General features: G+C 42.0%; 1 protein-coding gene across 1 annotated transcript in view; it reads right to left on the bottom strand.

Moving 5' to 3' along the window:
• CEP152 (centrosomal protein 152) overlaps positions 1 to 17,409 on the bottom strand; it is an 83,630-nt gene that overhangs the window by 51,302 nt on the left and 14,919 nt on the right. The window contains exons 6-12 of the mRNA XM_069766034.1: positions 9,454 to 9,625; positions 7,534 to 7,674; positions 7,276 to 7,415; positions 1,705 to 1,905; positions 1,400 to 1,547; positions 360 to 451; positions 108 to 262 (exon numbers count right to left, since the gene is read on the bottom strand). Coding sequence (XP_069622135.1) covers positions 108 to 262; positions 360 to 451; positions 1,400 to 1,547; positions 1,705 to 1,905; positions 7,276 to 7,415; positions 7,534 to 7,674; positions 9,454 to 9,625 — 1,049 coding nt within the window. The remainder of the gene's footprint in view (positions 1 to 107; positions 263 to 359; positions 452 to 1,399; positions 1,548 to 1,704; positions 1,906 to 7,275; positions 7,416 to 7,533; positions 7,675 to 9,453; positions 9,626 to 17,409) is intronic.

Genomic DNA, 17,409 nt, shown 5'->3' on the forward strand with positions numbered 1-17,409 from the left:
TGAGCTTTTTTTTGTTCTCAAACATGGCTTTAGACATTCATTCAGATGGCACTTCTTGCAGGAAGAACAGCTAAAAGCTATACATAATTTAAAACATAAGAAATCACCTGTTGAATTGGGATTTCTGCCAATTAACTTTCCTAATGCCCAGATCCACATAGGAGTCAGATAGTTCTTGTTCCTCTTCACCGCTGATGAAAACGCCCATCTTGGCAGCAGACTCATACATGGTAATTTGCTCTTTTAATTCATTTATTTCTGCCTAAATCATAAAGATATTACTTTTACTATGTAGGCATCTTTCAAATGTGAAAAACTAGACAAATACAAACATCTTTTTCTAAGAAATAAGTACTAACCTGCAAAGCCTTATTCATGCCATCACCCAATAATTTGGAAGACTGCAGCTGTTGAAGCTGAATCCGTAACTGAGTGGCCTCCTGAATCGAGCCTAAAAATGGATGAACAAGAAAATGATCAAGAAATTCTACTCAGATAAATAAATATGTAAAATATATTCCTACACTGGATGCATTATTTAGCCGTACAGATAAATATGAAAGCACAAGTACCTTCAGGGCAAAATATAATCATCTCCTTATATAATGCAACTATATAAAGCCTCGACCAGCAGGAACTTGTTATGGTCTACATGTGCTGCAGACATGGCGGGGTGGCAGCCTTCTCATCAGTCATGATTCCTGCTTGGTCTCCAGCTCATATTATACATGGCTTCAATTAGTGTTTCTGCTGCTGTTATCACAGGGCAGTATCAATCTACAAGTTCACTCTATAGAAGACATGTGATTGGAGTCTGGGTATATTAAACATAATGTCTCCAGCACTGGTGGAAATGATGAAGTAAAGAGTTGTTCTAGTCTTCTGACTCTACAGCAAGGTGCATATTCTAAAATGGTTTTATGTGGCCCGCTGTAGGCACACAACAGCAATTCGGTTTATTCCAAACAAGGATCCATTACAGCTTCGTCTGCTATACATGTTCTCACTAGTGACAAGTGTGCGTGCTCGGACAGGGTGTTAGCCAAGCACGCTCGTGTGCTAACAAAGTGTCTCCGGCGTGCTCGAAAACTATGTTTGGGTCGCCGTGGCTGATTGACAGCTGCAACACATGTAGGGATTCCCTGTTTGTTAGGCAACTCCTGTATGTGTGGCGGCTGTTGTACAGCCAGGAGACATGCAGCCACGACGATTGGAACATAGTATTCGAGCACGCCGTAGACACTGTTAGCACACGAGCATGCTTGGTTAACACCTTATCCGAGGACGCTCCCTAATCATAAGTTCTCACACATTCCTGGTTTACACACACAGAAAAGAAAATAGCAAAACTAATACGGTATAACTTTGCACATAAACCGATAGTAAAGGCTATCCTCACCCGTATGTAAGAGATTAGCACATTGCTTTTGACTTTCTTCCAGGCTCTTGGTCAGACGGTTTATAATCTCCGTTTTTTCCACCTTGATTTGTTCTTGGTTTCTCTCGGAAATTTTCACTTGTTGCTCCAGGCGATTACAGATTTCTTTCTATTGATACATAAGTATTATGAAAAATCATTAACAAGCCAGATAAGAGAATACTACAGGTCAAGTACATAGAACTTTAGAAGTATGGCACCATTAACATGGCACCAGTCATGAGACCAAGCGCGTCATGTATTAACACGTGACTCACAGATTATACCTGCTCGGTAAGTGCGCCATTAACCTCATCCAGCGCCTGCTGCAGGGAAAGCAATTGCTCCTCGTTCTTCTTTTTAAGCATGGATACGACAGCCTCGTGCTGTTCTCTAGCTCTGAGGATCGAGTCGGAACGTCGCAGGTCCATGACTTGCTGCTGCATACTGTCCATTGCGAGCTTGGCAACTTTCAGCTCCTTCCTTAACTACATAAATGAATGAAGAATTCAGCACAATTAGGTTGGAAGCAATTTTGCGTCTTTTTTTTTTACCAAGTGCACCACAATGCTAATATTAATTATAACATGTCATAGCCTAAAATAATTAGCAACATCATTATACAAACAGGTTCCGTCACATGCAGCTACTTGTATAAGGGTGCCGTCACACTGCGTTCAGGCACATGTTCAGTGACTGTCGGGGCGTACATCCGAACCCCACACAAAAGCATGCTCTGTCGGGCATCGTTTTTGGATATATATGCCTACTGGAGATGGATACACCGACTGGTAGAGGGAGGGAGGTCATAGAAAGCTTCACTATTCTGTAGTCTTAGGCCACATTTACGTGCCAAGCATGTCCACCACCATGGTAGATATAACCTGAACACTGTACTCAAAAGTAAGCAAAAATCAGCATATCAAATATTTTACTGGATAAAAACAGGGCAATACATATGAAGTAACAGGTGGGTATACCTGGAAATGTATATGATCAATTGGGATTTCATTACACTAAGTGTGTGAGCTGCAGCTGATTAATATATGTAACAATACTCAGGGGTTAAACAAGGAATTTATACAACATATAACGTATGAAAATACGTTCCATTACATATTATCTTCATATATGTTGTATATATTTTTTGATTAATCCCTGAGTATTGTTACACATATAATTCAGCTGCAGCGCACACATATATGATCAATTGGGATTTTATTATAATATTCTCCAGGTATAACTTTTATCTCATCTAGATTTACCAATTTTTATATATATATTTTTCCATTCGCGCACACACTTCCCCCTCCCCTATTTTATATCTTTTTTTAATCAGGTCTCGTGTTGCATGTTGTTCTTAATTTTGTCTTTCAGAATTATTTAACTCAATGAAACATGTGATGAACTGATTTTTGGCTACTTTTGAATACAATGTTTAGGTTATATATTTCCTCCGAATATACCTCAAAGGTTGAAATCAATAAGTGAACACGGCATACCCTTAGACAAGTATGTTAACAGATCAATGATGGAAACATTTCTCGCCAATCTGTGCAGCCTAATACTTGAAAGCATCAGAGTCCAAAAATAACCCAACTGAGTCCAAAAATAATTTTTCTGACAGGAATTAAAAATGTATGCTCCAAGAGAGGGGAAAAATACAAAAGAAAAAACACAACTCCTACTCACAACCCCATTAGAAAGGGTCCACATTACTCTCTCTATGAAGCAGTCAATCCAGGGGTTATGTAAGGCTTCTTTCACACTAGCGTCGGGCCCGGCCCGTCGCAGTGCATCGGGCCGAGGTTACCGACGCTAGCATTGCCTCCGCCGCACAACGGGTGCAGCGGATGCTGCTTTTCAGCGCATCCGCTGCCCCATTGTGAGGTGCAGGGAGGTGGGGGAGGAGTTCCGGCCGCGCATGCGCGGTCGGAAAAGACGGTCCGTCGGCTGCAAAAAATGTTACATGGAACGTTTTTTGCGGCCGACGGTCGGCCGAAACACGGCGCGATGGTTGCGACGTGTGATAATCCGTCGCAATGCGTCGCGTAATGTTAGTCAATGGAGAAAAAAACGCATCCTGCAAACACTTTTGCAGGATGCGTTTTTTCTGCAAAACGACGCATTGTGACGGACTGCAGTTAACGCTAGTGTGAAAGTAGCCTAAGGAAACCAGAGTACTGTATTCAAAATTACCCCTGGACGGTCAGCAAAATTAAAACTTGGACTCAATGTCACTCTCTTTTTCTTTGTGCCAGTCTTTTCTTATTGAAATTAACATGCAGTGACCTACCCTACTGTTGCTAACAGAAAAAAAATAAAAAATAAGAACTGCCATCATACCCAAATATAACCCTCAGACGGAATGATCAAAGAACATAACGTGATGTGAACTCTCCCCTAACGGGGTCAAGCCTCGGTTGGTGATGCCAGTACTCCCTGTGACTACTAAGGCTAATGATTTTAATCGCCATATATGTTAGAGAACCCTTTAATTCACAATAATTGCAAAATTGGTATGCCTGATTAAAAGGTGCAAACAAAAAGAATAAATAAAAAAACAGCTAGTAAAGTTACTATCAAAGAAATTAGTATTAAAAAATTGCTAAAGTATGTTCTGCAGGAAATATTATAGAACCAAGTCCAACTAGCTTTTGGTCTATGTCGTGCATAGATGGACAGATTTCTCCAGAGGGAGAGCAACTCAGTGGAGTTGGAAAAAAACACAAGGAATCGATCCGCCATATCTTGTAGAAATTGGAAATGCCTTTTAGTTTAATTAGATTTTATTGGTTATACATAACAAAACCTAACATAAAAAACAAATTTTCATTTGGGCCACTCAGGGCCTCATGGCATACAATAACCAGAGAATTATAATACCGCTCTTGCATATCCAAGTTGATCACAGATGCATTTAAGATAATTTATACGCCATACTCTTTTCTCTGTATGACGTTAAAGATATATCAAGAAGAAAAAAGACAAACAAACGAGAAACATACCACGACATTGGTGAATATCGCTACCTAAGAAAAATATGTAAATACTATCTAATATATAATTGCCTAAAATACTACTTCCTGCAATTTGTGCCAACTTCCGTGGCTTTGTCCGGAGCTACTGTCCGGAGATAAGTGACGTCAACAGTGTCCAGTGTCTGATTGGTTGCCGCCTGCTGCGAGCGACCAATCAGAAACGTGCCGTACTGTGACACACTCCGCCCGCCATTTTGGTGTGATTTTTGAATTTTTACCTCACAGCAAGTTTCTACTGCGTGGAGGCGGGCCCAGTGACGTTGCTCTTCAAGCTCCTGCCGAATTTCGTCAAAAAAATGATAATACCATTTACCAAAACTATATATATTTAGTTGTGAAGTGGTTCAGTGACATTTTCACACCAATTTTGAACTTTTGTTTGGTGTTTTCTCCATATACTGCCTATTATTTTTGTTCTTTCTTACTATTATTTATTAATTGTATTATTCTTACATTTGAATAAATAAAGTATATATGGATTCTAGACTCCCGATTCTTTAGAATCGGGCTGCCATCTAGTTAGATATAAAAGTAGAAGAAGGAGAAGGAGTAAAAGGAGAAGATCATACAAGGGATATGACAAAGGGAGGACAGGGTGGAGGGGAGTAAGGAAGGGGGGTGTGGAAATTTTTAGTCCATATTTTCCCTATTTGGGAGGATAAATAGTGGGGATCAAACAAGTGTTTAAGAGGGGTGACCAAATCAATTATTTAACAGTATTGTGAAGTCTTTTGTCTTCAGGAAAATAAGGAAAACAATTCGGGTGAGTTCCTAAAGAGAATCCAGGGTTGCCACAACCAAACAAACTTTATGTTGTCACCCGTGGCTTCTGCTGATAGATCTTCCATATGACAAACAAAATTTCATCCTGCCATTCTGACATAGATGGAGTGACTGATGTCCGCCAGTGTCTGGGTATTATTGTACATGCTGCCGCCAAGCAGAATCTCAAAAGAATACGTTTCTGTGTACCTATAGGGCCTGGGAGCATAGATAAGAGGGCAATCTGGGGGGAGGGAGTGATTCTTTCCCCTTACAATATGCGTTAAATACCTCATCCTAAAAAGGTCTGATTTGGTCACAATCCCACCAAATGTTCAAATCGTGCCCCTCTCTGTTCCACAACGCCATCTAGCATAGAAGGGAAGATCACATGTAACTTTGTTGGGACCCGATACCATCTTGTCAAGATCTTGTAATTCCTCTCCTGAACGTAACCGGGCCCCAAGATCTTGTGCGCAAGCAAAAATGCTTTCTGCATATCCTCTTTCGAAAAGGTAGTCTCCAGTTTGGTTTCCCATGAGTGCACAAATCCAGGATCCACTGAACAGAGTGAATGGATTAATAGTCTACATACAAGGAAAATCAAATGAGAGGGAGGTGAGCTCTGAAGGAATAGGTTCTCAAATGGCGCTGGTGACACCGGTAAGGAGTGCCGTCCCCTCTTCTTCCAAAGATTTATAAACGATTTCAACTGCTCGTATTCTAGCCAAGAGAATTTTTCAGTAGGAAAATTATTTTGAAGTTCTGAGAAGGGAGGAACGACTAATGCGAACATCGCCATGACTATTCCAACAGAGGAATTTGTCTTTCGTACAACCCGGCAGAAATTCAGGATTTAAGAAAATGGGGGTAAGCGGACCGTATGGTCTTGTCAAAAAGCTTTTGCATCTCAACTGATCCCATATCCGCAGGGCTGCTTTGAGTAAGATCCCCTGGTTTGCTAATGATATTTTACTATTAGCTTCCATCCACGGAAGGCATGAAGGCATTGTAGGGTGATAGATGAATACTCCTGTTCTATTATGACCCACTGTTTGGAATCTTTATGAAAATGCCAGTCACATAGATGTATTAGTACTGAGGCCTGGTGATACCTCTTAAGATCCGGTAGACCCCCCGATCCTTAGATCGAGTGAGTCTGGAACTTTATTCTTGGTCTCGTATGCTTCCATACAAATCTAATCAATGCTGATTTAAGAGTTCTGAAAAAGCTTGCCGGTGGGATAATAGGAACTGATTGAAATATATAGAGGAATCTGGGGGGATGATATCCATTTTGAATGTACTGTATTTATGCGACCAAACCATGATAATGGCTTTTTATCATAGCTAGCAAAATCTTTAAGGGTTTTCTCTAGGAGTGTGTGGTAGTTTAGAGAATATAACTTACTAAGATTGGAAGGGATCTGAATACCTAAATATTTCATTGCATCAGATTGCCAGCGGAAGGGAATGTTAGTTTTCACACCCTGAATATCTATTGATGCCTCAGTCTTAGAGTAGGTAACTTTGAAGTTACTTAGCAATCCAAACTGTTCAAATTCTTTCGTTAAGGAAGGGAAAGTAATGAAGGGTTGTGATATGTATAATAAAAGATCGTTTGCATATAGAAAAGTTTTATACGGAATATGGCCCATGGATATACAGTGCACACTGGGGTTGTTCCTAACCGCGATTGCCAAGTGCTCCATCACTATTACATATATTAAAGGGGACAGAGGGCACCCGTGTCTTGTCCCACTGTGAATTACAAATGGATTAGAAAGAGTGCCATTAGCTCTAACACAGGCAGATGGACGTGTGTATAAAGACATTATTTTAATCAAGGAAACCCTGTCTGGAAATGAATTTTTAGATTACAGCATGAAATCTAACAGCCCTGTGGATACCACTCACGTACACACTTCAGGTCTTCACGGACCCATAATCATAGAATATTCCTAGGATACTCCTCTTACATCTTATGCCAGTCATGTAGACTTGAACTTCCCGGCCCAGACAGGAAGTGAACAGATCCTCAGTAATATTACTTACCTGCTCGTCATTTGTGGTCAGACCATTAACGGTCTTCTCCAGGGCAGTAATCTGGCCTCGTAACTGAAGCTCTACTTCTTTGGTATTCTGAAGCAAATTCTGGGATTCTTGAAGACTCATTGCCATTCCATCTTTTTCATCTTAATATTGGAAAATTGTAAGAAGCATTTAAAAGAAAATTATAAATGATTTTATAAGTAAAGTTTCCCAGAATTCCCATTGCTCCCCCCCTCCCAAGATATTATTAGCGTATGTCACCTTTCACTATAGTAAGCTGGTGATTGAGGTATCTCATGTCTCGCTCACTTTCTTCCAACTTGGCACTTAATTCTTCTAGTTGTCTCCCTCTCGCCTTGTACAGAACTTGTAACTGCACAAATTGTATATTATTTGATGTACCTAAAACGACATAAGATGCCATTACACAGGTCTGCGACTAAAAGGTTGTTTGACCATTTTCATATAGTTTCCATGTATTTTGTGTTTTGACAATGAAAAAAAAATATTGAAAAAAAAAATCCTAAAAGCCGCTTATTTTCTTTTCCCTTTAACATCAATAGGAACTGCGTGATTGGCTGGCGGCAAAAAAAAAAAAAAAAAAAAACAGGCACTCTCCACATGTATTCAAGCTGTCTAGCAGCCGCAAATCATGCAGCTGCGTCGACACAAACTAAATCTCCGAGCACGCCAAAATACTCGGAGACACCCCGAGCGTGCTCGGAAAAACTCGAGTAACAAGCATACTCGGAGAAACTCAAATAACGAGCATACTCGCTAATCACTAGTTATAGAGAAAGTTTTAGGCGACAAAAAAAAAAAAAAAAGTCATTGGATGAATGCTGAAAGCATTTCAAGCTTTAGGTTGCCTCATGAGTTTGAAAGTGCACTTCCTCCATTCCCACCTTGATTACTCTACAAAAAATTTGGGAGCTGTGAGTGAAGAGCAAGTGGAACGATTCCACAAGGACACCAAAGAGAAGAAAAGAAGATACCAGGGAAGATGGAGCATTACAATGATGGCAGACTACTGTTGGACGCTTCAGAGAGACATTCCAGATGCTACTTCACAGGCGTAAAGGTACCAAGAGAAGCCTCATGGGGAGGGAAGAAGAATCGATTTTAGTGTGTGTTAGTGAGCTCATTGCAGTTAAAAAATTATTTTCATGAAACATTTGTAATAAAAAAATGTTAGAAGTCTATTCTCATTTATTTTGCGGTGTTGCCTTATTTAACATAGTTACTAGTGATGAGCGAGTGTACTCGTTGCTCGGGTGGTGCCCGAGTATTTATGACTGCTCGTAGATTACATTTTCATCGCCTCAACTGCATGATTTACAGCTATTAGACAGCTTGATCACATGTGGGGATTCCCTAGCAACCAGGCAACCCCCACATGTACTCAGCCTGGCTAGTAGCTGTAAATCATTCAGCTGCTGCGATGAAAACTAAACCGCCGAGCACTAAAATACTCGGAGACCACCCGAGCGCGCTTGGGAAAACTCGAGCAACGAGTATACTCGCTCATCACTATACATAAATTGTCAGGAAATGTGATGTCCTATGACAAAACGGAGGTCATTTTCGGATTCAGCGCAGCAAAAAAAAAAACAAAAAACAAAGATTACATGGAAAGACCAAAACATCTAACAAAGCAAAAGTGGAAAAAATAAAACGTAACTTTTATTATAACTAAAGCCACACAAAAACTAAACCAAACACCCAAGTGAATAAAAACACTGGGGCAAAGTCTCAGACAAATGGTGTGGTGACCACAGAGACTAATTATCCCTAGATAGGACTAAATGAAATCCTCCACAACATGTTGAGGATATCATAATAAACTAGATTACGACATATGAAGCTGGAGTAAAATAACATCCACAGCACTCAGCGTCAAGCTAGTTACATGAACAACCAGTAAAATGCCATCAAATAGTAGCATGTAGGCAATGCCACTGATGGCTATATAAATAGTAAAAAAGGAACACTCTCACCGGTTCCAGGATGAGGGCACAGGAGCACCGGAAAAATTGATGAGACGACAGTCCCTATGTCAGTCCCTATGGGGCTATCGATAAACTATCCCCAAGACCAAAACATCTCTTGAAATTTTATTTTTTGCAGACCTGTATTATCAATGTTCATAAATCCAGACTGATTCTTTACCAGGAAACTTACATTCACCAGTGTCCAGGAACTCTCTCTGCAGGTCCCCATACTTGTCATCTCGTCTTATAGGGTCCTGGCTGGCGGCTACATCTTTCCGGGTCACATTTAGTTGGTATGGATTGTATTTCAGCTGAATGCTCTCCGACGTGTGATGGCCATTTCGCTCTGCAGCAGGGAATATCTATAGAAGTGGCAAAAATATTAAATCCACTCTAAAGTATGACATTACACTAAAATCTTGCAAAACATGTCAGCATTGGCATAACTACACATAATACACAAGTAATAGATTTTCCATTTCAGAGGGATATCCGCCGACAGCTTCCCTCTTACTGACCCGGTATAAAGACTCAAAGGGGTATTCCCATCTCCAAGATCCTATCCCAGTATGTAGCAGGTGTAATAATAATATCAGCAAATACCTCCAATTAGAAATGTAGTATAGTTTTTCTAATTCGCTTTGCCTCTTTCCTTATGTGCAGGACCTTCGGTATCCATTGTTACGACCACTAGCAACTAGCTACCGTATATACTCAAGTATAAGCCGAGATTTTCAGCCCATTTTTTAAGGCTGAAAGTCCTCCTCTCTGCTTATACTCGAGTCATTGTCCCAGGGGGGGTCAATGGAGCATCTTATGGGGCCATCAACCTTTGTGCAGCATTATATGGAGCATCTTATGGGGCCATGAACCTTTGTGCAGCATTATATGGGGCATAATATTCTATGGAGCATCTTAAGAGGCCATCATTAACCTTTTGTGCAGCATTATATGGGGCATATTTTAATATGGTGAATAAAACTAGTAAACACCGGCGCTGCGCCGACAAACAATGCAAACAGGGAGAAGAAAAAAACTAAATGAGCATGGAAAAGGAAAAGGGGAGGCGGAAAAAGAAATAAGCTGCTGGTGAGGTGACAGAGTCTGCGCTATACTCTGACTAAGATAAAACAATGTAGAATAGATTAGATAAATCACCTGCGCTATCGATTTTACCTTATAAGCGCAGGTGATTTATCTAATATATTTTAATATGGAGAATTGTGTGGGGCTCATCATGAACCGTATGGAGCATTATATGGGGCTCCTGATTCAATATTGATATTCAAAAACACTTAACCTACTGATATCTCAATCAATTTTACTTTTATTAGTATCTATTTTTATTTTTTTAATTTACCAGTAGCTGCTGCATTTCCCACCCTAGGCTTATACGCGAGTCATTAAGTTTTCCCAGTTTCTTTGTGGAAAAATTAGGGGTCTTGGCTTATACTCAGGTAGGCTTATACTCAAGTATATACGGTACCTAAGGTCAGGGTCAGACTTGCAAGTGTGATGCGAGAAACTCGCACATCATTACCCGGCACTGCCGCCGGCACATGTATTTCTATGCAGCTGAACGCTCCGGTCCAAACTGCCGGCAGAGTTTCTCGCATCACACTTGCAAGTATGACCCCGGCCTAACTGTCACTATATCAGTGGTCATAACCATGGATATCCTAAGGTACTACAATGCATGCACGTGAGGAAAGGTGCGAAGCGAATCAAAAAACTATACAGCATTTCTTATTGGAGGTATTATTATTACACCTACTACATATTGGGATAGGATCGCTCAAATGGGAATATCCCTTTAAGTCAGATTATTAAATGAGAATTACATAGATTTGTACTGTACATACTGTATAGATTTCATTTGATGCACCATTCAAAAGGTTTTTTTTTTTTTTCTTATGATGATTTCAGAGCTGGAGTGGTCTCACTAATTCATGTTGCCTGCCCATAATACCATACTTACCAGCCACTGTCTTCAGTTGTTTCCAGTTCCAATCTGGTCCTGTGCCGCCATCTTGTGACCGCAGCTCCTGACTGACTGGAGGTCACTGGTACCAGTCACAAGCTCTCAGTGTAAGTCTATGACAGCCTTGTTCTGGCTCTCATAGATTCATGGATTGTGACATCCGGCTCACCCAGCAAACACTGAAGCGATCTGGCAGGTCATGACCTGAAGAAGACGACCGGGGTTGCACAGGGAGCAGATGAAGACGACGGCTGGTGAGTATAATACTAGGGGCCGGGAACTTACATTTGTGGGTTTTTTTTTAAAGTGAAATGCAGCTGAATCGATCTCCTTATATTTATTGGCTGGAAGATCAGTGCAATCCTTGAGTTCTGTCCACTAAAATCCAAGACAGATTGCAGTCCTATATATCCACTGTCAGAATTAAGATAGAGAGACAGCAAACTTAACAGAACACCAAACAACTCTTTAAAGGCATAGAAAAAGCTGCCCTGCCTAGTAAGCCATCTTAGTTCAGCTTTAATTTTTGAAGGTACCGTATTTTTCGGACTATAAGACGCACCCACGTTTTAGAGGTGAAAAATAGGGAAAAAAAATATTTGAAGCAAAAAAAAAAAAAAAAAAAAAAATTTAAAATTTAATAACATACTATTATATGTGGTGTTATTATATATAATAGTATGCTATTATGTTGGAAGCTACAAGTAGAAGATGGTGCAGCTGGACCAGTGTGGTGTCTGTAAAGTACTATATGAAGACACTGGAGGGTGAGTATAAGAAAGGGGGCACAGGGCTTATATTTAACCCCTTCATGACCCAGCCTATTTTGACCTTAAAGACCTTGCCGTTTTTTGCAATTCTGACCAGTGTCCCTTTATGAGGTAATAACTCAGGAACGCTTCAACGGATCCTAGCGGTTCTGAGATTGTTTTTTCGTGACATATTGGGCTTCATGTTAGTGGTAAATTTAGGTCAATAAATTCTGCGTTTATTTGTGATAAAAACGGAAATTTGGCGAAAATTTTGAAAATTTTGCAATTTTCACATTTTGAATTTTTATTCTGTTAAACCAGAGAGATATGTGACACAAAATAGTTAATAAATAACATTTCCCACATGTTTACTTTACATCAGCACAATTTTGGAAACAAAATTTTTTTTTGTTAGGAAGTTATAAGGGTTAAAATTTGACCAGCGATTTGTCATTTTTACAACGAAATTTACAAAACCATTTTTTTTAGGGACCACCTCACATTTGAAGTCAGTTTGAGGGGTCTATATGGCTGAAAATACCCAAAAGTGACACCATTCTAAAAACTGCACCCCTCAAGGTACTCAAAACCACATTCAAGAAGTTTATTAACCCTTCAGGTGCTTCACAGCAGCAGAAGCAACATGGAAGGAAAAAATGAACATTTAACTTTTTAGTCACAAAAATTATCTTTTAGCAACAATTTTTTTATTTTCCCAATGGTAAAAGGAGAAACTGAACCACGAAAGTTGTTGTCCAATTTGTCCTGAGTACGCTGATACCTCATATGTGGGGGTAAACCACTGTTTGGGCGCACGGCAGGGCTTGGAAGGGAAGGAGCGCCATTTGACTTTTTGAATCAAAAATTGGCTCCACTCTTTAGCGGACACCATGTCACGTTTGGAAAGCCCCCGTGTGCCTAAAAATTGGAGCTCCCCCACAAGTGACCCCATTTTGGAAACTAGACATCCCAAGGAACTTATCTAGATGCATAGTGAGCACTTTGAACCCCCAGGTGCTTCACAAATTGATCCGTAAAAATGAAAAAGTACTTTTTTTTCACAAAAAAATTCTTTTAGCCTCAATTTTTTCATTTTCACATGGGCAACAGGATAAAATGGATCCTAAAATGTGTTGGGCAATTTCTCCTGAGTACACCAATACCTCACATGTGGGGGTAAACCACTGTTTGGGCACATGGTAAGGCTCGGAAGGGAAGGAGCGCCATTTGACTTTTTGAATGAAAAATTATTTCCATCGTTAGCGGACACCATGTCGCGTTTGGATAGCTCCTGTGTGCCTAAACATTGGCGCTCCCCCACAAGTGACCCCATTTTGGAAACTAGACCCCCCAAGGAACTTATTTAGATGCCTAGTGAGCACTTTAAACCCTCAGGTGCTTCACAAATTGATCTGTAAAAATGAAAAAGTACTTTTTTTTCACAAAAAAATTATTTTCGCCTCAATTTTTTCATTTTCACATGGGCAGTAGGATAAAATGGATCATAAAATTTGTTGGGCAATTTCTCCCGAGTACGCCGATACCTCATATGTGGGGGTAAACCACTGTTTGGGCACTCGGCAGGGCTCGGAAGGGAAGGCGCGCCATTTGACTTTTTGAATGGAAAATTAGCTCCAATTGTTAGCGGACACCATGTCGCGTTTGGAGAGCCCCTGTGTGCCTAAACATTGGAGCTCCCCCACAAGTGACCCCATTTTGGAAACTAGACCCCCCAAGGAACTTATCTAGATGCATATTGAGCACTTTAAACCCCCAGGTGCTTCACAGAAGTTTATAACGCAGAGCCATGAAAATAAAAAATAATTTTTCTTTCCTCAAAAATGATTTTTTAGCCTGGAATTTCCTATTTTGCCAAGGATAATAGGAGAAATTGGACCCCAAATATTGTTGTCCAGTTTGTCCTGAGTATGCTGATACCCCATATGAGGGGGTAAACCACTGTTTGGGCGCACGGCAGGGCTCGGAAGGGATGGCACGCCATTTGGCTTTTTAAATGGAAAATTAGCTCCAATCATTAGCGGACACCATGTCACGTTTGGAGAGCCCCTGTGTGCCTAAACATTGGACATCCCCCAGAAATGACACCATTTTGGAAACTAGACCCCCAAAGGAACTAATCTAGATGTGTGGTGAGGACTTTGAACCCCCAAGTGCGTCACAGAAGTTTATAACGCAGAGCCATGAAAATAAAAAAAAAAATTATTTTCTCAAAAATGATCTTTTAGCCTGCAATTTTTTATTTTCCCAAGGGTAACAGGAGAAATTTGACCCCAAAAGTTGTTGTCCAGTTTCTCCTGAGTACGCTGATACCCCATATGTGGGGGTAAATCACTGTTTGGGCACATGCCGGGGCTCGGAAGTGAAGTAGTGACGTTTTGAAATGCAGACTTTGATGGAATGCTCTGTGGGCGTCACGTTGCGTTTGCAGAGCCCCTGATGTGGCTTAACAGTAGAAACCCCCCACAAGTGACACCATTTTGGAAACTAGACCCCCAAAGGAACTTATCTAGATGTGTGGTGAGCACTTTGAACCCCCAAGTGCTTCATAGAAGTTTATAATGCAGAGCCGTGAAAATAATAAATACGTTTTCTTTCCTCAAAAATAATTATTTAGCCCAGAATTTTTTATTTTCCCAAGGGTTACAGAAGAAATTGGACCCCAAAAGTTGTTGTCCAGTTTCTCCTTAGAACGCTGATACCCCATATGTGGGGGTAAACCACTGTTTGGGCACATGACGAGGCTCGGAAGTGAAGTAGTGACGTTTTGAAATGCAGACTTTGATGGAATGCTCTGTGGGCGTCACGTTGCGTTTGCAGAGCCCCTGATGTGGCTTAACAGTAGAAACCCCCCGCAAGTGACCCCATTTTGGAAACTAGACCCCGAAAGGAACTTATCTAGATGTGTGGTGAGCACTTTGAACCCCCAAGCGCTTCATAGAAGTTTATAATGCAGAGCCGTGAAAATAATAAATACGTTTTCTTTCCTCAAAAATAATTATTTAGCCCAGAATTTTTTATTTTCCCAAGGGTTACAGGAGAAATTGGACCACAAAATTTGTTGTCCAGTTTCTCCTGAATACGCTGATACCCCATGTGTGGAGGTAAACCACTGTTTGGGCACACGTCGGGGCTCAGAAGGGAAGTAGTGACTTTTGAAATGCAGACTTTGATGGAATGGTCTACGGGTGTCACGTTGCGTTTGCAGAGCCCCTGGTGTGCCTAAACAGTAGAAACCCCCACAAGTGACCCCATTTTAGAAACTAGACCCCCCAAGGAACTTATCTAGATATGTGGTGAGCACTTTGAACCCCCAAGTGCTTCACAGACGTTTACAACGCAGAGCCGTGAAAATAAAAAATCATTTTTCTTTCCTCAAAAATTATGTTTTAGCAAGCATTTTTTTAGATTCACAAGGGTAACAGGAGAAATTGGACCCCAGTAATTGTTGCGCAGTTTGTCCTGAGTATGCTGGTACCCCATATGTGGGGGTAAACCACTGTTTGGGCACACGTCGGGGCTCAGAAGTGAGGGAGCACCATTTGACTTTTTGAATACGAGATTGGCTGGAATCAATGGTGGCGCCATGTTGCGTTTGGAGACCCCTGATGTGCCTAAACAGTGGTAACCCCTCAATTCTACCTCCAACACTAACCCCAACACACCCCTAACTCTAATCCCAACTGTAGCCATAACCCTAATCACAACCCTAACCGCAACACACCCCTAACCACAACCCTAACCCCAACACACCCCTAACCCTAACCACAACCCTAATTCCAACCCTAACCCTAAGGCTATGTGCCCACGTTGCGGATTCGTGTGAGATATTTCCGCACCATTTTTGAAAAATCCGCGGGTAAAAGGCACTGCGTTTTACCTGCGGATTTTCCGCGGATTTCCAGTGTTTTTTGTGCGGATTTCACCTGCGGATTCCTATTGAGGAACAGGTGTAAAACGCTGCGGAATCCGCACAAAGAATTGACATGCTGCGGAAAATACAACGCAGCGTTTCCGCGCGGTATTTTCCGCACCATGGGCACAGCGGATTTGGTTTTTCATATGTTTACATGGTACTGTAAACCTGATGGAACACTGCTGCGAATCCGCAGCCAAATCCGCACCGTGTGCACATAGCCTAATTCTAAAGGTATGTGCACACGCTGCGGAAAACGCTGCGGATCCGCAGCAGTTTCCCATGAGTTTACAGTTCAATGTAAACCTACGGGAAACAAAAATCGCTGTACACATGCTGCGGAAAAACTGCACGGAAACGCAGCGGTTTACATTCCGCAGCATGTCACTTCTTTTGTGCGGATTCCGCAGCGGTTTTACAACTGCTCCAATAGAAAATCGCAGTTGTAAAACCGCAGTGAAATGCGCAGAAAAAAACGCGGTAAATCCGACATAAATCCGCAGCGGTTTAGCACTGCGGATTTATCAAATCCGCAGCGGAAAAATCCGCAGAGGACCAGAATACGTGTGCACATACCGAAGCCCTAACCCTAGCCCTAACCCTAGCCCTAACTCTAACCCTAGCCCTAACCCTAACCCTAGCCCTAACCCTAACCCTACCCCTAACCCTACCCCTACCCCTAACCCTACCCCTACCCCTACCCCTAGCCCTAACCCTACCCCTAACCCTACCCCTAAACCCTACCCCTAACCCTATTCTAACATTAGTGGAAAAAAAAAATTTCTTTATTTTTTTTTATTGTCCCTACCTATGGGGGTGACAAAGGGGGGGGTCATTTATTATTTTTTTTATTTTGATCACTGAGATAGATTATATCTCAGTGATCAAAATGCACTTTGGAACGAATCTGCCGCCCGGCAGATTCGGCGGGCGCACTGCACATGCGCCCGCCATTTTGGAAGATGGCGGCGCCCAGGGAGAAGACGGACGGGACCCCGGCTGGATCGGTAAGTATGATGGGGTGGGGGGGGGGACCACGGGGAGGGGGGGGACCACGGGGGGGGGGGGGATCTGAGCACGGGGGGGGGGAATCGGAGCGCGGGAGGGGTGGAACGGAGCACGGGGGGGCTGGAATGGAGCACGGGGGGGCTGGAATGGAGCACGGGGGGGTGGAACGGAGCACCGGGGGGGTGTGGATCGGAGTGCAGGGGGGGGTGATTGGAGCACGGGGGGGTGATTGGAGCACGGGGGGAGCGGACAAGAGCACGGGGGGGAGCGGAGCACTGGACGTAGGGGAGCCGGAGCAGTGTACCTGCCAGATCGGGGGGCTGCGGGGGCGATCGGTGGGGTGGGGTGGGGGCACATTAGTATTTCCAGCCATGGCCGATGATATTTCAGCATCGGCCATGGCTGGATTGTAATATTTCACCCGTTATAATAGGTGAAATATTACAAATCGCTCTAATTGGCTGTTGAAAG

The sequence above is a fragment of the Ranitomeya imitator genome, chromosome 4, assembly GCF_032444005.1.
Source record: "Ranitomeya imitator isolate aRanImi1 chromosome 4, aRanImi1.pri, whole genome shotgun sequence".
Lineage (NCBI taxonomy): Eukaryota > Metazoa > Chordata > Amphibia > Anura > Dendrobatidae > Ranitomeya > Ranitomeya imitator.